Raw genomic sequence first — 26,073 nt, forward strand, 5'->3', positions numbered from 1 at the left:
GAAGGTTTCCAAGTATACTCGTACTGCACAAGATATGATTTTTTTTTTTTTTTTTTAAATGAACTCAAGGAAAATTGCTTTTTTAAAATTTATTGGATTGTTACTGCATTATATTTTGCTTCATACCATGAAGTATCACATTTGCCGACCGGCAGCACCCCGATCCATGGGACTGCTGTGGATGGAAGATGTGTATAAGCATTGTTGGATATGAGGTTGATGTACTGTGGCCTGGGTGAGAATCCGAGTTGTGCTGTTCTTCGGTTTTTATTGTTCCAGTGGATGAATCTCGGGCAAAAAGGAGTGAAACATTGAACACCTAATCATTCAATGCTGTGTGAAGATCTGTGTGAGTGTATTTGGCCTAAGAGGGAAGAGTTTTGGTTTCATCCACGCATGGCCTATGCTGCTCTTCCATGCATGCGTCATTCCAAGTGTGCCTTTATGCAGGGGTCTAGGTGGAAAAGTGTGCACACATGCATGTATACCTATATTCTAATGGAATGTCTGTGGCCTACACTTTGTTAAATGTCTACGGCAACCTTAGCGATGCAGCTAGCAGGGAGTGTAAGCTTTCGAGTTGATTTCCTGGCGGAAGAAGAGCAGCCCATAGGAAGAATTGTTATGTTATCAGTCATGGTACATGCTCTGAGATTCTCGGGAACAGTGGGAGTGTCCGATATGAATGGGCTTCATACAACCCACCATCCTATGTCCTCTGCTGGATCTATCATTGATATCTTTGAGGAGGGAGTTTTGAGACTCCGACTAGGGAACAAGTTATAGTTACTTGCGAAAACTGGTGAATTTGGCTTCGGCATAGTTTCTCTCTTCAAGGTATTGAAGGATCCAGGCCCGCCTTCAAGTTTAGGTGTATATGCGGCGGTTCAGCAAGGTTATCAACCTCGGCCTGGGCGGGATGCATTGCCATATCTGCCCCCGTCTATTGGAATCCTGAACAAGAGGGCTGAAGCAGTCAATGGGGACCCGAGGCGGCATCTTGAACTTTAATGAGCAGGGGACTTTTAACGTTGTGTGGAAATCCTGCCTTCCGCCAAACGCTCCGACTATTCGGAGCATAACACCATGCACCACTTACCTGGGAGCCGACAGATGCCTCCTGGGAATCGCAGTCCTTAAGCAATCTGGGAACTGTGATAGGTGAGCACATCATTAGAGGGGAGGAGCGGACTATGCACCAATCGCAGTGCGGCAAGATATATTTAAACGCACAGCGTACAAAAGCCTCCGGATACATCATTCTGCTGATGAAGGCCGGACAAGGCTGAAATGCATTCGCCAAGCAATTTTAATAAAGAAGCTTCCTCTGTTCCCCGATGTGGCCTCTGCTCTTTCTTTTGGGAGGAGGTTTTTTGTGTATATATGTGTGTGTGTATATATGGGTGTGTATATGTGTGTGTGTGTATGTGTGTATGTGTATATATATATATTCACTGAAAAAACCATAGGTTTCAGACATGTTATAGTTAGCGGAAATTTTACTGATAAAAAACCAATGAAATTCCTCCGTTCTAGTTAGTGCAGGCAACTATAACTCACGCGACCGCAATCTTCTGCTGATGCTAATACTGTATTTAGACACTTATTTGCCCATGTCTTCTTCCATAAATTTTTAGCTATACATATATTACAAATATTTTTTTTTCATAAAGACACATATGTCATCAGCAGAAGATTGCGGTCGCGTGAGTTATAGTTGCCTGCACTAACTAGAACGGAAGAATTTCATTGGTTTTTTATCAGTAAAATTTCCGCTAACTATAACATGTCTGAAACCTATGGTTTTTTCAGTGAATTTGCAAGGTTTTTTAAATGCTAATTCCTAACTATAACGTGTGTGAAACCTATGGTTTTTTCAGTGAATTTGTACGGTTTTTTAAATGCTAAGTTACTTTACGCCATTCGTGGCGTGTACGCCCACTTAACGCAGTTCGTTCCGTGCGCACGGTGCGCTTCGCGCACCGTGCGCGCACAGTGAGCAAGCGGTGCGCTTCGCGCACCGCGCGCCCACTTTACGCAGTTAGTGCCGTACGTGCCCACGTTACGCACCGTGCGCACATGGAGGACATATTATGCGCTTCCTTGTGATAGGTAATCTGTTAAATTTAATTTGTAAGTGATGACAATAATATGCCATGCACAGTTTTTTTTTTTTTTTTTATTAAAATTTTTAGCGTAAGCGCACCGTACGTGTACGGTAAGCGTAATCGGCGAAATTTTCAAAAAATAAAAATTTACCGTTTTTGGCCTTGGGGGATCTTTGAGGACTCAACTAACATGGCTATGTGCATGGGCGCTGTCTAAACAGCCCCTTTATATGTTTTTTGCCTTTGTTTACAGCCCCCCCCCTCAGAGTGCGAGAGAGAAAATGGCGACCGCCGCTTCCTGGTTTCGACCGATTCGAATGTTTACTTAGATGTAACAGCCAATCAGAATCGCGCTCGCGCACGCCACCGTACGCGTACGGTAAGCTTACGGTAAGCGTACCGTAAGCTGGCTCAGATATATATATTGATTTAAAGGCTATTTTCTCAGAATCTACTGAACAGATTTACACCAAACCTACAAAAGGCACTTCCTTGACCTGAGGACTACCTCTCTGCCAAATTTCTAGTAATTCTGTTCAGCCGTTCGGGCTGTAGCCCTGTCTAAAGGTCCTATGGAAAAATGCATGGGAAAAACGCGTTTTGGGACCCCCCTTTTATCTCAGCCCCCGCTTGACGAATCCCCCCGAGACTTTCAGGGTAGGAGCGGAGCGTAGCGCCCCACCTATTTTGAGAAATTTGCGAGGATTTGCCGACCGGCGCCAAAGTTATTCAAAATAGAATGTTGCGGATTTCCTATGGAAACAGGGTCCTAACTATAACTACCTACTGGCGACCGCCAGTAGGTAATATATATATCTGGGAATTTATATTTGGGTTCGGATTTTGCACAAAGCCACAGAACTCCAGCAGTTATAATAAACACAAGTAACTATAACTCATGTCCTAAGACAATAATAACTCTCACCTCTGCCATGCACAATTATCTCATCAATAGTTTCACTGCAAATGTTGCAATGATATTATCAATGATGTCATAGAAGATGTCATGAATGATGCAATATGTGGGGTAAATAGTAGTGCATGGCAAGGTCGCGAGTTATGGTTACCTTAGGGCACAAGTTCTAGTTAGTTGAGATAACTATAACTGCTGAATTTATTTGGTTTTGTGTGTAAAAACTCAACTATAGCGTCTCTAACTTTTGGTTTTTTTCAGTGAAGTTCTACCGTTTTTAATGCCATTTCCAAACTAACATCCCTATAACCTGGGTGTGTGTGGTTGTACAGGTATGTAATTGGGTGTGGGTGTGCCTTTGTGTGTATTTGAGTGGCCATATGGTTGTGTGAGGTGGTGTGTGTGTGTGTGTGTGGGTGGCTGTGTGGATCTGAGTGGTATTGTGGGTTTGAGTGGCTTGTGGGTGAGTGGTTTTGTGTGGCTTGTGGGTGTGAGTGGTTTTGTGTGTCTGTAGGAGTGTGTGGGTCTGTGAGCAGGTGTGTGAGTGGTTCTATGGGTCTGTGAGTGGGTGTATATGCATGTAGAGCACCACTGGGAATCCGTGGATCCTCGCACATGAAAAATAATTTTGACAATTTCTTGCCCATGAGGGGTCTCTCAGACTCCTCAATCAGTCCCATGGGGGAAGGATGTCTCTATCCCGACCCCTTCAATCCTATTTACAGATTATTGCCCTCCTGGTAACCATGGCCCGATTGACAAAATGGCGGCCACAACTTCTCTCTCTGCATTGCTGTTGGCGTGTGTATCCGCGGATCCAGAGTGGTGGTCTAGATGTACATCACCCCAAAACTAGATTTACACCAAATTACAAAAAGCACTCTTTCTGGACCAAAATCTAGCTTTCCAGCAAATTTGGTGTTATTCCGTTCAGCGGTTCGAGCTGTAGTAGTGTATGAAATCCCTATTGGAAATTGCATGGGGAAAACGTGGCTTCGCCCCCCCCCCCCCTTTTTCTCAGTCCCCGCTTGACAAATCACCCCAGAAATTTCCAGACAGCAACTGAAGTGAGTGGTAAACTAGTTTTAAAAATTTCTTGAAGATTTGTCGAACACTGCCTACGTTATTAGCAAAACAAAAAATGCGCCAGCGTTACCGAACATGTGCTCTTCAACTACAGCTCCAAGTGGCCAATCCGGCATAAAATGAGGGTACAATGCAAAAATGTAGATTAACATGTATATCAGGCAGCCAAGTACCACAGTACAATAGCACAGCTAGGCCTTAATTATATTTTGGGCCACGGTATACTGCAGTAACTTTGCGGTATACCATGGTACATGGCGATGACAAGCCTGTATATAATTGAGAAATGGCTGTTTTTAGAAAATGAAGAGACGGCCATATTGTGTTTGCTATACTTCAGCTGTGTTCTGTGTTAGGGTCATAGATATAGGTTTTATTGTATTAACCTATTTATTACCACTTTATTAAAGTAGTAATAGGTAGGGAAATGTATTTATATATTTTATTTGTTTTACATATTTTTAAATAAGTTTACGGAGTACTGTCCCAGGACCTAGTGTTTTTGTTTTAAAGGAAATAGATATTTTTTTCAAAATTTTTGTTTTCAAGTTATGCGGTATTTGCACGGCATTTCTCAGGAATTTCTGTTGTACTCCATGCACTTTTATTAACAGAATTGTGTTAAAATGGTAAATACACTGTATCACGAAATATTTGTGAAATATAGCATAGTACTGTGTTTTTTTTCAAGTTTGTTAAAGATATTTAGTTTATACGCAGGTCTTCCTAGGTAGTTCGGTGGTACCCTGTAACGTTTTTTTAAATATATAGAAGCCCGAAGACTGATACCGGAAGTGTCCTTAAAACAACATGACTACATTAAACTCTATAAAGTCAGTCATTATCCAGTCAGAAAATGACTTGTCACCATGTACCACATTAGTTTAACTGAAGTCCGCAAAAGTATTGCGGTCACAGATATCACTAGGGTTAAATGCCTTCTAACTTTAAAAACGCTTACCTGCAGTCCCAAAAAAGGATTAGCTGTGCACAATTTTAATTTAAATCAGTTGAGCCTGTTTCACACTAAGTCGAATAAAACAGTCTATTGAAATGCATTGGTTGAAAACATGTTTTGCAGCCCCTTTCTTTCCTTGCACCCTAACAATTAACCACAAAAATGTACATCATATGGGTGGAAAGTTATTAGGAAGCAAAAATCTGGGAATCCTAACTAACTACAGAGTGGCACGCAGATTTAATGGGACTTCTTTCTTTTTATCTGTTGTATTGTTATTTATTTGTTGGTTTAGTTAATTATATGACCATAATGTATTTTAGTTGTTCCTGTAGTAATTCAACAATTTACATATGCAGTCTCGTTTATTTTTTGTTTCCTTGCGACTTTAATAGTAGTAAGTAGTCTTTACTGCTTGATTAATTAAAATCATTATATTGTGTATCCATAAATATAATAATAAAACGGACAATAAGATCCATATTGGCTCAAAGGGAATTAATGAGCAAATTCCCTCTTTGGGGATTATTCCCACTAAATGTCAAAGAGTGAAGAGATGGAGAAATAACATTCCAGACCAAAATATAAAATGCCGGTGCATGTTACGTAAGCAGCCTCAGAAATCCGGAACTTCCCACACTTTGGATTTGCTGAAATATTAAAGTGCTTCAAATTGGACTCACTTAGTCGGTGGTGTGCTTTACAAAAAAAAGAAAAGAAAAATAGCGGCCTGTGTTGATTTTTGTGTCTAAGAATAATAAAACCTTTTGAGTTTCAACAAGTACGTCTAATCAAACTTATTGTCCTATCTATGAGACCACAAAACCAAGTCCATGGTTTTTGGGTAGTGTACTAGTGCAATGTTATTGGGTGGTTCAAGTAGATTACTCCCAGATGGGGGCCGGACCTACATTCTTAGTAGTATTGTGCTACAGACATCACTACGTTTTTGGCCCTCAGAACTTCATAATCACTTAAAACGTCACTATCGAGTAAAAAGGATCATCTACCTAGTCTAATGAACATTGCTGTGAAATTTCATTACAAACCGTTTTGAGAACTATTCCCCACACCCCCGTTTTTTCTTTCCACACCCTTAATTAATCACTGCAAAATGTTCCATCATCAGCCAATGTCGAAGTAAGAATTGGTCAGTACATTTTTGTGGAGATTTGTCAAATGTGTGCTAAATTATAAAGGGTAAAATATCTAAGGAATTCCCATCTCTGGTAACCCTAACTATAACTACAGAGTGGGTTCCTAATAATTCAATTTGTTAGAAGTTTATTAAGAAGAACATTGGCATTCTTAAAAATCTTACCTGGTGGTCTTGCATAAGGCATCCAAAGCCAATCGCAAAACATAAATGTTTTAGCACACGTTAAACATTGTGTGAGTTGGGGAAGAAGCTAACATTATGAAAACATAGCAATATACATTGATGATCGTTGTATTAACCCACACTACCTCCCCAGTGCATGTGTTGCCATTGGCCGACACTGGGAAGATATTTAAAGGTCCCTCTGGTGCTGTGATGTCAGTGCGCAGGGCATACTGACTTCATTACAGCAAAGTGAAAGCCAAACCAGCAGATGGGCTCATTTTACTTTTACTGAATCAGTGCTAGGGGACATATCTCAGCCACCTAAGCACTGATTCTTTTGGGAGTGGTATTGCTGGAAAGTGGAAATCGGCCTTTCCAATGCTACCTTGCTTGGGGATTGCCACAGGAGAGTGATTCCCCAATCAGGGATCTACCCATTAGACAGCAGGGATGGGGGTAGGCAAGGGCTCATCTAATTATTAGTCTTTCTGCCCCCCCCCCCCCCCAGGGGATGGATAGGGGTAATTACCCACAATGTACCCCACTGTGGGGCAGAAATCCCACTAGACACCAAGGAAAGCTTTTTTTAAATATTTGTTTTAAATATAGGAGTGTATATAGGAGGGGCAGCCCACCTTGGGCATGGCCATGCCTCCACCCCCAAATTGGAGCAGACAGTCTTTGACTCCGCCCCCTCCCACCTCTGGCTGGGCAGATGATGAGTGATTACTCCCAATCCCCGCCCACTAGACATCACCATTTTTTTTCTATTTAAATTAAGGAGTTGGGGCTGCCCACCATGTACATGGACATCCCCTCAAACCAGAGCAGACAGTCTTACTGCACCCCAGACGGTGAGCAAAAGCACACTATTCACCACGGCTTCCATTTTTTTTCCATATGTACACGACGAGGCAGCCACAACGGGTATGGCCATGCCCCCACCCCCCCCGAAAAAATGTGCCAACGTTCTTTCTGCCATCCTGGTGAGGAGGCAGATGGGGTGATTAACTCCTCCCCCCCCCACCCCCCCCCCCCGGGCAGAAAGGCCTCAAGAAATAAGGGAATTTGTTTCTAAAAATATAGGGATGGGGGCTCCCCAACGTGGGCATGGCTATGCCCCCACCCCCGAAAAAGAAAAGCAGGCATCCCCTATGCCCCCTGGGAGCCATGATGGGGTGAATGCCCTCAATCTGCCCACCCTCCTCACTGGGGAATAGAAGGCCCACTAGATAGCAGAAATTTCAAAATAGCACCAAAACAAACAAAAGGATGGGGTGCCTACCCTGGCATTAGGCCTTAACCCTGCCCCAGTTTGGTCAATAGTGTCGTTCTGCCACCCAGGCGACCGATGGGAAGCTTTCCGCAAATGAGGCTTCCCCCAAATCAACCTGACACTAGTGATTTTGACTTTGGGGCAAACAAAAGTGCTGCAGGTGTTGCACTCTGACATCGGCGATACCTTTACGCCAAATAGGACAAACAAGTCTTCCCCCCCCCCATAGTGGCAGACAGGAGGTATGGCCCTAATTTCCCCCAGAATGCCTACTGTATGGCTGGAATATATATTTTTTTAATAAAATAATGGGGTGGGGCTGACCTATCCTAACATCAGGCCACACCTTCGCCCCTAAAGCCTCGGCACTCTTTCTGCTCCCCTGCATACTAAAGCAATTGCAAGTGAAAGGGTATTTTTCTTTTTATGTATGGAGCTGTAACGTGTGGCTAACTTCCAATATTGTCCCTCTTGCATTGGTGAATAACTGCACTTTTTGGGCTCACGTAGGCTGCCAACTGGAAAAACCTACCAGACCCAGACAATTCTGAAAACTAAACATCCTCAAGTTCAGGGTAGTGAGATTCTCATGAATCCCACACCATTTTCTTACCACCATTCCCTGCAAACCTCTAACTTTGACTAAAGAGACACATTTTCCTTAAATTTCTGTGATAGAAACTTCAGGAATCCACAACATTCCTACCACCCAGTATTGCTCTACTTGCACAGATAAAAACACTGTCGCTTGTTGAGTTGGGCCAAGTACCCGCGACAGGAACAGATCAAACCGAGGACAATGGGACTCTAATTGACCATGGTTTGATCCATTCCTTTAAGAAAAATGTGTGAATTCAGGTGAGGTTTGCAGGGCGTTGTGGGTAAGAAAACCTTGGCGGATCCAAGCAAGGCACACCATACTGCAAACCCCTGGTTGCCTAGTTTTGCATGGGCAGTGCGACATCTAATGTCCATCTTTCCCTCTATGGAGTGCCACAGGGATCGGTGTTGAGTCCCTTGCTTTTTAACCTTTATGTAACACCGCTCGCCCAGATCGCTGAAGCAGCTGGTCTCAAAATGTTCACATACGCCGATGACTCACAAATTATATTTTCCCTATCTAATTGTGACAATGACTCCCCCTCCCTCCTGCAGACAGGCCTTAGGAACATCGCCACCTGGATGAGCACTAATATGCTTAAACTCAACGGCAGCAAAACAGAGGTTCTAATAGTGGGTCCTAACCAAAACCTCTGGAACTCCAGACACTGGCCATCTGAAATGGGCCCACTACCAACCCCGTCGCGACAAGTCCGTAATCTTGGAATTACCATTGACAATGGCCTCACTATGGAGCCACAAGTTAACAATCTCACAGCCACCGGTTTTACAATTCTGAGATGGCTTAGAAAAATCATTTGGATGCTCCCAGACGACACACAAGTCTGTGGTTAACGCCCTTATCACCTCCCGCTTAGACTACGGCAATGTTCTTTACCTGGGGGTAACACAGGCAGTCATGCGACGTCTCCAGCTGGTTCAAAATGCTGCAGCCAGACTGCTATGCAAATGCAGTAGGAGGGAACACATGTCCGGTCACCTTAAGGCGCTTCATTGGCTAAAAGTTATAAATAGGGTCAAATTCAAAGCTCTCAGCCTCATGCATAGAATAAGATGGGGCAATGCCCCTAGATACCTCCAAACCCTAGTGCACACTTACATGCCTGCTCGCTGCCTGAGGTCTTCCACTCAAGGCCTTTTCTGTGTTCCCAAAACTCTCCGAGTAAGGATGGGAGGAAGATCTTTCTCCCTTTTAGGCCCTAAGCTTTGGAACTCCCTCCCACAATCTCTCCGTTTGGAAACCCGCTACATTCATTTCCGCAAAGCCATTAAGACCTGGCTTTTCAACCAGTAACATGCTCCGGTCTCTTTCTTATGACCTTCTCCTGCCTTCATTCTTTTGCTTTAGTGTTCTATAGCGCCGGGAAACCCTTTTTGGGTAGCTGTCGCGCTCAATAAGCCCAATAAATAAATAAAATAAATAAACAGCACATCCCCAAGTCTGCAGCCATCCCTATTGCTTATCTATCAACGTAGCACATCTGAAACCCACCGCCTACTCATATACTCGTATACCATTCAACAGAATGTGTTCTTTGATGTATTGAAAGCCCTGTGATTCAACTTGAATACGTCTATCTTGGAGTGTCCTAAATCATTCGAAGATGAGGTAAATCATCACCCCTGCTCAAAATTGAGGGTTTGGACACTTTAGTCCTGCAGACTTTCAGGTTAATATTAGTTTGCCCTTCACAGGCATAACTATTGAGAAATTGTGTCTCTATAGCCCATTATTTTGAGGTCTTCCTGCATGTAACCATCTCAGTGCTGTTATGAGGAAGAAGTGGACAACCACTTGTGGGCTACAGTGGCATAACAAAATGCCTCAGCAGTGCGGGGGGCTGCGCTCTAGGTAGCCCCTTCAGCACAATACCCTGGCCTGAGAGATCCAGAGTGAGTCTGGAGGGGAGCCACTCCATGTACTTTACACGGGGGCCTTCCTCAAGTTTCTTTACGCCACTGGTGGGCTACTTTTGTTGAGAGCACCTGACTCAGTGGTACATGAACCAATTGCTTAATTTTCTTTGAGCTTATATAGGTATATACGGTTAGTGTCTCAAAGCGATTCATATCTTTTTACAATGGCTGGCCATAGGTTATCTGAATCACTGCCTCCACATCATATTATCATTGACCTGGTTAGTACCTCATAGTTTCTTCATTGATGTCACCGCTTCTTTTCGCTTTACTGAAAGCTCTCTCTGACTTTTCTTTCGCATTAAACATTTCTCATCTCCCACCATCTTAAATCGGACTTGCGTTTACGCAGATTCACAGTAGAAATGCACTTCTGGTTGGAATGCCTAAGCCTGCTCTAGGGCCTCCAAATGCCACCTTCCATGAACTAGCCTGCTTAGAAAATATAATTCCGTCATTCAAATTCTGAAATATTTCTAATGTTCCCTTTCTGAACCAGTGTTCTTTTTTTAGTTCCGCTATCTTGTGTACAAAGTTCCCTGCTTTCCTCACAAACGTTGCACTTTGCTGGGAGTTCCTTAGCAACACACAAGCACTGTGTGCAACTGGGGATGAACCAATTCTGATACATCTATACTGTTCACATGATTTTGAAATTCTTCCCTCATCGGTCTGTCTGTTCACCTCTATACAAGTGCTTCCTAGGGAACGGAGGAGCCAGCGTTTATATTCAAAAATAAAAATTAAAAAAAACATCTACAAATCCAAAAGATATCCCCTACAAAAGCGATTAGTCTTCCTTCTTATATTTTTTTTTTTTAGCAATATCATACAGCAGTTGTGCAGCATGGCAAAAAGTAATAAAAAAAAAAAAGGTAAGTTGCAGCCATGGTTTTCGGGGTTTTATGTTGTTTCTTTAACTGCTACCCTGAGGCAGCACAGAGGCGGGAGGTTGGGAGACTAGGACGCGGGTGGGGACAAGAGGACAGGCAAGAAGGCATGTGGAAGTAACGGTCAAGGGAGGGTAGGTGGGGTGAGCTGACTGACATTGAATGTTCTGCAGCAGGGTCTGGGGGCAAGCTCATGGACAGTGGAGGGTTGGCAAGAGGGGCCGGGCCAAGGACACGGACAACGGATGGGAATGGGAAAGAAGTACTTGAGGGTAGACCGCTGAAAAATAAGTACTCCTGTTGAGTTCTTATACAAAAATAAAACGCGACGAATGAAACAATGAGCAGGGGAAGGACACAAGTAATGTGTTCATATTCTAGGCAAAGGACAAATGCGTGAAGAGGAAGGGAACCCGCGGAAGCTGACCAATAGGGAACAAGCAAATGAGTGACAACTAAGCCAACAAATACCAAGCAGTGTGTGGCCTCTAAGCCACCTGTAGGGTATGGCGGTCTTACAAGAGACAGCACAAAGAAGCCTCGTATGTCCACTGAACCATTATGACTTTTGGATTTCAATAGCACTAAAGAATTTATATATCGGGTTGTTAAACATTTCTTCTCATTTACCTATTTAATCATATTTACCGATTCTGTTTTGCATCACATGAATTATTGAGAAAAATATAAAAATGCATACAAAATATAGATTTAAAAAAAAACACAAATTAGCTTTAAGGACAGCAACACTTGAAAGTCTGAGTTTATAAAATACAGCTTCAAATCGTTATCTTCCTTATACATGTACACCCTTTCTATGTAGTTATGCATCTTTATATTTATTACTTTACTCCTACTGTGAAAGAAAGAAAACATAACTCTCTCCAATGCACTACTCTGTCTCACCCTATACCTCTCCCAATATATCCTCTACCTCCACCCTCTGGCTTATCCCAATCCTCATTCTATTATTATGATCTCCAAAATGACATTTTGTAGACTGTTCCTTCTCTAACCCCCTTTGCTCACCCCATAACTCATTTTACTACTGCGATCTTACAAACAACCCTTTCTAAATTCTCCCCTCCATCTCTCCTTTTACTCATCCCAAACCTCATCGTGCTACTAGGATCTCCCAAATTACACTTTCTTTACTTTTCCCTCTTCTATCCCTCCATTATCCTATTCAATCCAACAAACAGACTTGCATGTCCACCACTCAAATTAACTCCTATTTCCTTCTACTAATCCACCACTAATCGTTTTTGGGTTTCGTAGTAGCGTGCTACTATCCATAAAGCGCTTCAACGTGTCATTCAGGGTAGTAAGTGCTATATCATTACAATTACTTGTGCTGTCCTAGGCAAGACCTAAAAACTTGGTTGGTCAGTTGATGTGCCTCATTTTCTCGGGTGTTTTCTCAAATGTGTGCTAAATTATAAAGGGTAAAATATCTAAGGAATTCCCATCTCTGGTAACCCTAACTATAACTACAGAGTGGGTTCCTAATAATTCAATTTGTTAGAAGTTTATTAAGAAGAACATTGGCATTCTTAAAAATCTTACCTGGTGGTCTTGCATAAGGCATCCAAAGCCAATCGCAAAACATAAATGTTTTCTTTAAAAAGAGTGAGTCTGATGCTTTATGGCGATTTGATGACTCCCATCCATTGGTCTGAATTCAACAGCCTCATCATTTTTACATTTAATTTAATATTGCATACATGTGTTGATTTCATGTGCAGTGATTGGCTTTGTGTGTAATGCTTTCTGTGAGACCTCTCTAATCAGGATCACGTTTTAAGAACTTGTTTAAAAAATAGGAAAAAATATAAAGGATATCCAAGTCCGAGCAAAGCAGAAATAATCCGGACAATATTGTGAAGGGTGCAGAATGCCTTGGCTGTAGGTTTCAAGTGGCTAAAACGGAGGTTGAACTGTATTTGATATCTATGCTGCCCTCTAGAAACTGCTTTCAAAACTAGTCGGATTGCTAATATCCACTTATGAGTCACATGAAGGTTTGTTGCAAAGGTCCTTTTACTACAAAACAGACCAACTTGCTAACTAGTGTAGTGACTGAGATAAGAAGTTGAATAAGGAAACACGTTTGAAGAAGTGTAAGTTTCTTTGTTCAGCTGCAATGGAACAGGAAAACCTTTAATCTCTTAAAAGCAGAAACCTGTCAATTATTCTAGGACAGGAAGTATTGTCTTATCTGCTTAAAAAAGTGTGTTGGTGTGTGTTTGTTGGTGTGTTTGGGATGCGTGTGTGTGTTTGGGGCGTGTGTGTTTCCGGTGTGTGTGGGTGTGTTTAGTCTTTCAGCCATGGACTCCATTCATCCAGATCACTTAGAATGTAGCGTGCTCATTAAACAACTCAACTGTGGCAACGTGTCACAGATCGAGATTAAAGGGGAAACAAAACTGATCAAACACATATAGCAACTATGGAGTAATGACTCTCGGGCCTTGGCTTCCAACTCACCAATGCTGTTAAACTCTAGCATAAAGGCTGCCGCGTGCTCGCACCCTGAGGGAGACTGCTTTGTAGACTCATGAGTTGAACTCCATGCAGTCTCATGCATTGGGATTTGGTGATTTCACTGCTGCCCTGTGGTCAGATAATGCATTACCCACCTTTTTACGCTTGGACATTTGCAGTGGAGAGCATGCCAGTAGCTGTCATGGATGTGTGTGCTTGAGGTCCCCAGTTAAGCCTCGGCTGTCGCTTTTGTTCTGTTGTCTTTGCGTCCACACCAACTGCCACGTCTCATGTTAACTCTGTCCGGTTCTACAGGATGCTTACTTTTAACCTGCCCTGCAGCCAAACGCTGCGATGGACCATAATCCTGCCCTACAAATGGAATGGGTGCAGTTCATTCTAAGCTATTGAGACTAGATGGGTTCATGAATCACGACCCATCCCATATGTGACCAACAGAGTGACTTTTCAGTTTTGTATTTACTAACATTAGCCCGCAGACCAGGAGAGTTGGTTATCTTCTTCCCTTCCCAATGAAGAACGTTTTTCACTGGGGGGTCTGTCCAGATTTTTCTCACTGGAGCTCTGAGCCGATGCATGGGCGGGTATAATGAACACTCAGTTCCAATTCACCCCAATCGTTGATCCCCTTTCAAATTAGAAGTACTCCTTAATGCTCATGCATGGCCTATTACTTCCGATCTACTCGCTCTTATGCTAGTACCTTCCACATGTCTGTGAAATCAGGACTGACCAGATATGAGGACTAGGGTGCGAGCATTCAAAGATGATTCATTCTGACCACTGTTCCCTAGTCCAGGCGTCAAGGTGAGAACTAACAAGTTAAATACAGCAACAACATACCCTATTGTGGGTTTAATCTGTACAAATACAAACTTGCCCTAACCTACTATTTCCCTCAAGGTTTGAGGCCTGAGATGAATTGGCCACATACCTTCTGACCTTCTCCAAGTAGGTTGACACAAGGGGCAGTAATTTCCCCTCTCTACACTTTGTGGCAATTATTTTGCTTCAGTGACACTTGTAAATTGAATGGTGTGTTATTTACCTTATATGAAAAGCACAAAATGAACACCGTCGTCAGTAGGCCATGATTACCTGCAACACTCCCATCACAGCATTCCAGTGGTTAGCTCGGGGTGACAGTGTTTTTTCTGTTTCACAAGATTTAGGATCCCAGTCCTTGGGCTTTTAATTACTAGGATATTGTTAAAAAGGAGAAGACCACAGGGATAAAGTGACCAAAATGGGTCAATTTGCTGAACGTGTGGAATATTTTTTATTTTCAGTGCACTATTCAATCAAGGGAGATGTAAAGAAGCTGTGGTTTGTGACCAAGACTTGTTCCACTTAAGGAGAGTACTTAGCAGAACTATTGGGTGGGCTGTTGTACAGAATATTTTCACACTTGCCGTTCTGCATGTAAACCCCTATAAATATTTTTTTCGTTCTTAGGTGAAAAAAAGAAAACCAGGACTATTGACAGTGAACTCAACCCTGTGTGGAATGAGGTGAGTACACTTAGCCCTTTTTTATTTCTAATGAACTCTTCATAAATGCCTGCGAGCATTAAATGGGTGTGAGGTTTTAAATATATGTTGGGGGAGAGCCTCCTCCCGACTGGAACAAGGGGCCTACTGACTTAATAATAAAGAATTTCATGCCAGCCGCTCATCCAAACCTATCGTTTGTATGTAGCCTACTGGAGGTCGCCAGTAGGTAGTTATAGTTATGATCATGTTTCCATCTGAAAAGCGATTTTTGACTTGCCTTTATCTTTGGCACCGTTTGACAAATCTTCACAAAAGTTTCCCTAAATGAGTGTGCAGTGATTATTGTTGTGAATGGGAAGTTTCAGAGCGATCTGTCAAGCGGGGGCTGAGAAAAGGGGGGTCAAAAAGTGTTTTTACCATATTAAGTACTATAGAGATTTAGTTGCGACTACAGCCCGAACCGCTGGACGGAATTGTGCCAAATTCGGCAGAAAGGTAGCTCATGAACCCCCTGCAATTCTCAATGTTAGCTAAAAATAAATAAGCCACGTTTTCCTCATAGTTCTGTGCTGGAAAGTTGTGGAATCACCGGGTCGATATAAGTTCACTCCCACCCAGAGTTCCCCCTGGTCTACCAATAAAAATGCTACCTCACTTGTGTGGGTGGGGGAAGTTTTAACAATAGGGAAGGGCTCAAAACGTATAGTGGAGGCATCAAAAATTATTGATCACAAAAAACCTGGTTTTGCAAGGGGGGGTCACCTGCATTTTTTGTACCGGGCTTGTCGGCCATGTAGTGAAAATTACCAAAACCTAGACATTTCTGAAAACTAGACACCCTGGAGAGTCCAGGGACATATGGCTTGTGTGGATCTCCCAATGTTTTCTTATTCAGAATCCCCAGCAAACCTAACATTTTGCTTTAACAAAATTGCGTTTCCTCGCATTTCTGTATGGGAAAGTGGTGGGATTACTGGGTTGTAACAAATGTCCTACCACCCAGGTCCCCCAATATAAATGGTACCTCACTTGTGTGGTTGGGCAAAGTGTCTGCTACAGGGAAGGGCAAAGAACATATTTTGGAGACCTCGAAATTATCCATCTCAAAATGACCTGGTTTTGCAAAGGGGGCACCTGCGTTTTTGGTGCCGGGCTCGGCGACCATCTTGGGAAACCTACCAAACCCAGACATTTCTGAGAAATAGACACCTGGGTGAGTCCAAGGATGTGTGGCTTGCGTTGACCCTTGATGTTTTCTTACCCAGAATCCCCTGAAAACCTCAAATGTAGTTAAAAACAATCAAATGTTCTCTCATTTCTGTCTGAGATCACCGTGCCGGCACAAATTTTCTACCACCCAGGTCTCCTGAGTAAAATGATACCTCACTTGTGTGGGTGGGCCAATGGCCTGTGACTGAGAAAAATGTGCCTTCATTGTGTTTTGAGCCGTTTCCTTTCGCAGCCACTAGGTCTACCCACACAAGTGAGGTACCATTTTTATCAGGAGACTTGAGTGAATGCTGGGTGGTTGGAGGTTTGTGGTTCCCTGAAGATTCCAGAACTTTCCATTATAGAAATGTGAAGATTTTTTTTTTTTTAATTTACACTAGGTTTGAGATTTGGAAGGGATTCTGAGCAACAGAACCTGGTGAGATCTGCACAAGATACCCCATCCTGGATTCCCTGGGTATCTAGTTTTTTAAAAATGTACAGGTTTGCTAGGTTTCCTTAGCTCCCGTCTGAGCTAGGGCCCAAAATCCAAAGCTAGGCACATTGAAAGAAAGGGTCAGTTTTCTGTGGAAAAATCTGATATGTCTATGTTGCGTTTTGGGCTGTTTCCTGTTGCGGTCACGGGGCCTACCCACACACATGAGGTACAAATTTTATCGAGCGACTTGGGAGGAATGCTGGCTGGGTGGGTGGGAGTTTGTGATTCCCCACAGATTCCAGAACATTCCAAAACAGAAATGTGAGGAAATTATTATTATTTTTTTACTAATGTTGAGGTTTGCAAGAGATTCTGGGTAACGTAACATTAGCGAGAGACACACAAGTCAGTCAATCCTGGATTCACATGGGTGTCTAGTTTTTAAAAATGTTCAGGTTTGCTAGGTTTCCTTATACGCTGACTGAGATAGGTCCCAAAATCCACAGGTGGGGACTTTTCACAAAAAGGGTTCCGTTTAATGTGGAAAAATGTGATGAGTCCCTGTTGCGTTTTGACCCATTTCCTGTCCTGGGCGCTAGGCCTACCCACACTAGTTAGGTACCATTTTTATTAGGGGACTTGGGGAAAAACAGAAGAGTAGAACAAGTGTTCTTACCGGTTTTCTTTCTATGTATTTCTGCCTTCCAAATGTAAGACAGTGTGTAAAAAAAGGACAATTTGAAAAATGCCCCCAAATTCACATGCTAGTACGACCACCCACAATTTCAGAAATGTGCAAATAATCACTGCTTCTAAACTACATATCTTGTCTCCATTTCTGAAATACATAGGTTTCCTTTTATACTTCTTTTTCACTCTGTTACTAAATGAATTGCTGTATACCCGGTACACAATGAAAAACAATTGCAAGGTGCAGCTCAGTTATTGGCTGTGGGTACCTCAGGGTCGTTAATGAACCTTCAAGCTTGATAAATCCCCAAAACCAGAAGGGTCCCGTGGATGTAACGGTATATTGCTTTAAAAAATGAGCATAGTTAGAAGAAGTTACAGGTGAGAATGTAGGCAGAAATGGCTGTTTTTTTCAACTCCATCTCCATAATTTTCATTTTTCAACTGTTTCTTTCTATAAGAAAACCTTGTAGGATCTACACAAATGACTCCTTGCTGAATTCATAATATTGTTCTCTTTACAGAAATGTATAGCTTTCTGGGATCCATTATTGTTTTCACACCCATTTCTACCAGTAACTGGAAGGAGGTTGAAAGCGCAAAAAATAGGAAAAAATAGGCTATGTCCCAGTAAAATGCTAAAACTGTGTAGAAAATGTTAGTTTTCTGACAAAAGTCTGCCTGTTACTGAAAGCTGGCAAGATGGTGATTTTAGCACTATAAACCCTTTGTTAATACAATTTTCAGGGGGAAAAAAGACAGACGCGGTCTTCTGCAGCACTTTGTTCTCTTTTTCCCAAAAAAACAAAATGTAGCTGCATTATGCCTAACTTCTTGGTCCCCTCCAGGGAATTCACAAACCCTGAGTACCTTTAGAATCCTTAGGATGTTGGAAGAAAAGGACGCAAATTTGGTGTGGATACCTTATGTGGACAAAAAGGTATTGGGCCTAAGCACGAACTTCCCCAAATAGGCAAAAAAAAGCTGTGGCACGGGGGAAGCCTGGTAGCGAAGGGGGTTAAGCAGTCCCTCCTGCACTTATTCGCTTTTTTGCAGCTATTTTGATAGCCCGAGTGATGCAGTGAGTATTGGGTATCCCCCTATCCTTTAATAGTAAAGCTGAAGAGGCAGCCAATAAAGGAAAATAGGAGTCTCCAAGATCATGAGAATAGGCAGCAGTAAATCCTCTGCAACATAGAACAATTTTATCATGTACTAGCAAGTCAGACTGATCATAACAGAGAGAGCAGAAACCATGCTGGTCCGAGCACTTCAAAGAAGTCTTCAACAGACCAGTACCAACAAGCGAAGCGGATATCAAGAAGCAAAGACACACTTGGATGTGAACGCAGCCCCACCACAGAAAGAACTTGGCATTGCCAACTGATCTCTCAAACAGGAAGGCTCCTGGCCAAGGCAACCTAAATGCAGACATTTTCAAAGCAGACTTTAAAACATCAGCCAAGATCTTCTAACCACTTTTTACATTGATTTGGGAGGGAAAGTAAGTACCAGATGACTGAAACCAAGGCATCCTCAAGGTTTCAAAAAAACAGTACATTAACCAACTGTAACAACTGGTGTAGATTCGCACTTCTGTCAATACCACGTAAAATCATGGCGATAATCATTTTACAGTCCATTTCTGATGCACTGGAAAAGTGGTTATGAAAAGAACAGGCTGGGTTCCCCAAGGGCAGAGGTTGTGGTGTTCAGCTGCTTAATCTACGCAACATCATAAAGCAGTGCACAGAGTGGCAGAGACAACTTTACAATCAACTTCATTGATTTTGGGAAAGCCTTTGACTGTATCCGCGGAGACGGCCTCTGCATATACTGAGAGCCTATGGTGCGCCAAACCACTACCGGCCTACCACCCTAACCACCACCTCCACCCTACCCTACCCATCACTCACCACCACCATACTCTAACCACCATTCTGACCACCACCATGAGTACCATCCCCACTACCTTAACCACCGCCACTCTTCACTTTACATGGCTTTCAATTCTTGTATATGCTGTTAATATTTTAACAACCATTTTCAACTCATTACTTAACTGCTATTTTCATGGAAAGTTGTGGCCTATGTTTTGTTTACTCTTAAGTAACTTGTTCTCACCTGAAACTATGCATCTAGGTATCTAGGAAAGTGAAGTCTTATCAAAGTTTAGGACACATCTATCTATATGTTGCCTACAGCTATCTATCATCTTGTTGGCCTAGTCTATGGAAATCAGTATTTGAATGTTCAGAAGTAACACTGTGGTAGGATGTTTCTTTGGACCCTTGGCAAGTGCTCACTGGATAGATTCATATTTGTATAAACTTCATATTTGATTGGCTAGTACATCTTAATTGTTGTGCAGTAGGAATAAGAAAACGTAGTGTTCATTACATTATGTGGCATGCTTTTAACCCCTTCAGTGCCCGCCCCTTTCCCCGCCCTGTGCCGGCCGTTGCATTAGCGGACGGGGTCTATGACGAGCTGGACTCGTCATGGGCACAGCGCTACCGCGGCCCATGACGAGTCCAGCTCGTCATGGGCACTGAAGAGGTTAATAAAGCAACCTACAGACGCAGTCAATCCTGCTTCGAAAACTGGTAGTGTGCACTTTCCTTCCATTTCTTGTTTGTCCCTCTCCCTGGAGCATGGTCTCATTACTTGTGTCCTTCCACTGCTTACTTTGCAGGCACTTCTTTTTTCTTTTTGATTAATCACTCCACAGGAGTACATATTTTTTTCAGATGTCTCCCTCGTGTACTTCTCCTCAGCCCTTTGCCGTGCTCCATGTTGCTCTCAACTGTGTGCTTCTCCAACCCGCTCCGTGTTGTGCTTGCCCTGGTGTTCTACCTCCCCCCCACATTGCTTTCTCGCCCATGTGCTTCTCCCTTGTTCTACGTTGCGTTCTTCCTCACCCATGTGCTTCTGGTTACCTGCGCACATCTTTTTTCTCTTGCTCATGCGGTGTGCTTCAAATGCTGCCCTCTGTGATGCTTCTGACCCTGCCCCCCCCCCCCCCCCAGAAGTTTCTTAGCCCGTGCCCTTTGTTGCTTCCCCATCCACTTCTTCTTTTTTTTACAAAATATTAATTTTACACTAATTTGTTTTTTATTTACTAAGGCAACTTCGATCAGTAAATAATAAGCTAACAAAAGCACCTACAAAAGGTCACGCCCACAGCAGAAGCATCATAGCACTTTTTTTTATTTCCTCTTTAGTCATGCTGCACAGTAGCACTAAAAACCATTGGCAAAGCCAATAGGTTCCAAAAGGGTGGGACGTCCTGCCTTTGCAAAAGCTTGTTGACATTCTTGTTGGGTTCCAGGCCGCGCGGCATATGATGTTGTTGCCATGATTAAAACACTGCACTCAGTTGATAAATTAATGTCCCAAGACAGGAAGTCATGCTATAAACTAATTAGCAGATTTCCCGATGTGATCAGAACGCTGGAGCCCCTTCCTTCCTGCGCCTTTATTTGGACTCTTGAAGATCTGTTTACCAGTTTAGTATAGGATTTGCGCTTTGAATATTATTTTCTAGAATATAACTCTATATTTCTCTCATCTACAGCTTCTTGAATTTGATTTAAAAGGGGTACCCTTGGATTATTCATCATCCTTGGAGATTATCGTGAAAGATTTTGAGACCATTGGCAAAGACAAGTAAGTGTTCTTTTACTTTTGTTAAACAAAACCAAAAAACTGCTCAGCTGCTCATTGTTCTTGAACTTTTAATTGAGTTATTCTTGGCATGCAGTGTGTAGTGCCTGGGTTTGCTGTGGCTTGGGTGTGCCCTAACCATGCCTGTGCCTCGAGGGACTGCTCTTTTATGTAGTTGGTGACACATCTATTTATTTATTTATTTCATAGTTTTATAGAGCGCGAACCAGACCCGTGAGGGAATCTGAGCGCTTTACAGAATTAAGGGGTAGTATACAAGCGTAGGGACGGGAGGGATCAAATTGGAAAAGGTAGGGGATACATTATACAGGAAAAGCATGCAGTCTAAAGTCCAGGCTGCATGTGATATAAAAATTAAAACAGGTACATACATTATACAAGAAGGCACGCAGTCTCGGCTCTTGTGGGGATGCCCAGGAGTGCAGAATAGGAACATCTCTCATTGTTGGTGGTTCGGTACATGTGAGCTTTACCGAATGTGCATACATGTTACTAGTGTGCACTATGGTTTCAGTTTCTGTTGCTCTGCCTCAGCTCATGGACTTTGCTGGGGATTTGTAGCTAATCAGTATATGTGCACGACTTATTGAAAACAGTAATTAAAGCTGTTAATATTGACATAGCTTGGTGCAAAAGAAAATCTAAACTTGCTTATGCTAGATTAATAAAAGCTGGTGATGTGAAGGCGCATAAAAAGATTGAGCGGTTGATAAGTGGACTCTGCCTATTTAATTTTAAGAGAACTGAGAAGGCCTTCCTTATTTGTGCACACTGTTGCTGCTGGCAAAGAGCCGTCCGCCCGCATTGGCATAGGATGGGCGACATTGGGCCCTCATGCAAACACAGGAAATGACACCGCCCAGGCCACGCAGCTTCAGTTTAGTGGTGGAATATAGTGATATTTGGGTTCTAGAGGACTCTTTCCAACTTTGGGCCTCAGTGCCACTGCACCTGCTGCACTAATGATTTCCCCCTCCGTCCGTCAGATCTTTGCTACTGTGCATGCATGGCGGACTGTTTTCACCAATGCTCCTCCACTGCTCATAACGTGCCCATTCTTAAGAGAATGTCTACATCGCTTTTATCCAGTCACTGGCCCGGCGGGCAACGCCCACAGGGCGAAAAGGGCTTCAGCCCACACGTCGTGTGTCTCAGCCCGGGCTGCTGTAGCTCAAGCTACTGTGTGCTCGGCTGGGCAGTGTCTGGAGTCTTATCTCCAGCATGCCCGAGTTTTTTCACAGGTCTTTAAAGACCATTAGCATATTTACATACCTTTGTAAACTGGTTACCGAGGCTTGGTTTTTCTGGTTCCAGTACCCCCACTCTGCCTATTCTTTACATTTGTAGTCTACATTTACTGCCACAGTGAGAATGAATTTCAGGAAAAGGAATATAAAGTAGGGTTGCCAAAAGAAAAATGCCAGCCATATGTTGTTTAAAGAGCCTGCAAAGACCCCTTTTGACACTAAATAGGGTTATAAATAAAAAGTATGTATTCATTTGCAATGTGACTTTTCGGTCTTTCTTCCCTTTTAATTATCGGTCATGGATCATTCAGGCAGTACTAGAACACAATTAACAGTGCTTTCTATTTATATTTGCTGTTCCAAGTATGCACAGATGAGTGCTGAAATAGGCTTTAGGTGACTGTTTATTTTTGTACCCTCTGGGACATCAAAATAATGAGCTGGCAACCCTAATCCTAAGACTGAAAGTTTGTTCCAAGATCAACACATTATTTCCTCCACACTCGATCCCTGATTAATGCCATAATAGCAATTGTTTAACTTCTATCTGAAACCCTACGCCGCCGTCAATAACATGCTGAGTTACTTCAAGTGTCTGGAAATGCACCATGCATTCAGACAACTCACTCTTCATTCTCGTCCTTCACTTTCACGCTCAACCTGCACTCACAGCGATCACAAGGCACTCACACTGATCACCATGCACTCACACCATTCACCCAGGGCTGGACTGGCCGTAACGGGCACCGGATGTTTCCCCGGTGGGCTGCCCAGGTTTGGGCCTGATTTGGGCCCCTGGGGGGGCCATTTGTGTTACCCCGAGCCAGCAGTAATGGCCCCCTGTAAAAAAAAATCGTCCGAAATCGGCCCTAGTAAAAAGCTCAGCCACACCCCCTCATCCCCAAGGGGGCCGGCCGATCAGTTTGCCAGGGCCGGTTTTGGTTCCCAGTCCGGCCCTGCATTCACCCGCTCACCCTGCACTCAGTGATCACTCTGCACTCACAATGCACTTGTACTGTTCACTCTTTACCTCACCCTGCAGTCGCACAAACAAGCTGCTCACCCTGCACTCATGTGACATTTCACTCACCTGTCCCCTTCACTGCTCAATCTGCAATCTCACTCAAACAAGCCCATCATTAACCTTTCATTCATTCATTCCACTCTGCACTTATATCCGCACCCATACTCACATTGTCACTTCACCCTGAAGTCACACCTCTTACCCTACTCTCACACTGTTGCATCGCTCACCGTGCACTCACATGGGCACTCCTGCCACCCACATAGCACAGAGGGTTAATGTGTCTACTACAAAGAATGTGTACCATGCAGATTACAGAACTGAGTGTGAGTAAACTAGAAGTAGAGCTATTAAAAAAAAAAAAAAAAAAAAAAAAAAAAAAAATTAAATGCTTGTCCGGTGCTATAGAGAGAGGAGGGGCATTGTTGCTGAGTGGTAGTGAAGGAAAGCCATAAAAAAGGAGGAAATGGGGGAGGGGTGCAAAAAAAGACTGTTGCACCGCGTGGGACCAGTGCTAGGGCCAGCCCTGTCTGGGAGTGTCCGCCCCTGATAACCACCTGTACTGGAGAGCATGGCATGATAATTTTTAATTGCATCTGCTTGTTATTTTTTGTCTTTTATGGTGTCAAGTTTTTCAAAATATTCCTAATACTGAAAGTTTAGACTAGACTCCCCCCCCCCCCCCCCCCCCCCCCCCACCGCCCCTCATTTAGCTGGTGCTTGATTGCAGTGGAATGAGCGCCGTGTAACATCTAATCCTGGGGCGTCGCTCTTGTGCACCGCCTTGCAGTAACTCCCCTCTTGTCTGGTCAGGGGGAGAGAGTTTGAATCCGTCTAAGCACATCTTTCGCCATGTTTGTTCTGGTCCCAGTGGCGCTTGAGCTATTTTTAAAATGGGGTTCCGGCCAATAACGTCACCTCACGAACAGCACAGGGATATTTGATAGTGCTTCTTTGAAAACCCCAAAATGCTGGCATCTGAAAAGCATACGCAGGCCCCGTTTGTTGTTCGTTCTCCATCTGAACTCCTTCAGGTTTTGTGGGGGTGCTGCAAACATATCCCGCACCCCTAGCGCCCTCGCCACCGCTTCTGATGCCTAGAAGCGGTCTTATGCTCTTTCCTATACCGATCGCAAACCGTATTCATAGTGACCACACCGTCATCCGCTTCATTCAACACGCATGCACAGACGTCACCCAAGGATTACACTGACAATTTCATTGTGGGTGAAGAACTGCTGCAGGTTTATTTCATACAACATAAGTATGACGATAAATGGGTTATCTTACGGGCGATCCAGGGCAAGCAGCCCCTCGCTGCTCCGCCCGCCTGGTGAGCCAGCACGCACAGTGGGTCGATGCCCGGCAGTGCGGCACATATTTATTTTCAGATCATCCACTGGGTCACGTGATCTGTCTCCTACTCCCGCCCCTTCTGACAGGGGCGGAGCGTGTTGTGGCACACCCCCGGTTGGTCAGGCCCCCCAACCGCCCGAAGGACTAACGGGGCGCCGTCGCGGTCTTCCCAGAACCCCCTTCGGCTCGTGGACCTTGGCTCGGGCACCCTTACTGTGCCTGACAGGGGTACCCTTACTGTATCGCCTGTCGCAGAGGTACCCTTACTGTACCCGTCTGCCTCCAGATCGCCCTGTAACTCCGCCACAGCTCTGGGGAGGCTACCGTCGCTGCCAGAGCCCCCCCTTCCTCCCTTTGCTGTTATCTGTGCCCTGCCCCTGCGAGCCAGCTTATAATGGGCTAAATTAGGGGTCCTGTTCTGTAACCCGTAAAAGACTGCATTAATTTGCAACATTACTCAGAAGCCCAGGGCAGACGAGCAAAGGATGTCTTTTGGCCCCACTGCCGTAAGCTTAGACGTGACTGGTGTTCCTAACCTTCTAAGCGAAGCCACAGCAGATCATCCTAACGTATTTATGGGAAGATCTAGCACCTGCATATGGAGCCAGAACTGAACCATAGCTGAATTCCTCAATCCATCGATTCCCTTCATATCCTAGCACGAAGGTTTTAATTTCCACTCTATCTACAAAGGTGATGTATAGATAGTGTCATGGTTCCTGAGTTGCTGCTGCTACTGCGAGGATTGCATGATTTCTCGGCTGGGCAAAACATTTTTAACGCAACTGCTAATCGGACGCCGTTTATCATGACTCCGGATAAAGCCAATATGACTGACTGAGCTGCCGAAGAATACATCTCTCAGCTCGGGGACCAAAATTTGTGAATGATTCCCAACTCCCTGGCTCCAAGAAAGGCTGAGCGGGAAGAGCAACACCTAAATCTGTTTCTCAGGCTGGGAAATATGGCATTGGTAACAAGGCATAGGTGAATTAGGCACTATGGACCTGCAATCCTATTAAGATTTTTCAATTGGCCAAATTAAGTGCCTTCCTGGCTTGTAATTGTGTAATTTTGCGAATGGATTAATACTTTGAATCCATATTTAAAATTTACGAGTACCATCTCTGACCACCAGCTTCCCTTTCTGGACCTCTTGATCATACTAGACGATCATCAAATGAGTACCACACTACATCGCAAACCCACTGACAGAAATAGTCTACTACATTTCAATAGCTATCACCCTGGGGCACTCAAACAAAATTTACCCTTTGGTCAATTCCTCCGTATTAGGAGGAATTGCAGCTCTGTCACTGACTTTAAAAAG

General features: G+C 43.6%; 1 protein-coding gene across 5 annotated transcripts in view; it reads left to right on the forward strand.

Moving 5' to 3' along the window:
* The window catches only part of MYOF (myoferlin), a 591,005-nt gene that overhangs the window by 95,015 nt on the left and 469,917 nt on the right, over window positions 1–26,073 (forward strand). For all 5 annotated transcript variants that reach the window (XM_085606131.1, XM_085606127.1, XM_085606128.1 and 2 more), the window contains exons 2-3: window positions 15,054–15,109; window positions 21,007–21,098. In XM_085606131.1, coding sequence (XP_085462257.1) covers window positions 15,054–15,109; window positions 21,007–21,098 — 148 coding nt within the window. The remainder of the gene's footprint in view (window positions 1–15,053; window positions 15,110–21,006; window positions 21,099–26,073) is intronic.

Source organism: Triturus cristatus, chromosome 1_2 (assembly GCF_964204655.1).
Source record: "Triturus cristatus chromosome 1_2, aTriCri1.1, whole genome shotgun sequence".
Lineage (NCBI taxonomy): Eukaryota > Metazoa > Chordata > Amphibia > Caudata > Salamandridae > Triturus > Triturus cristatus.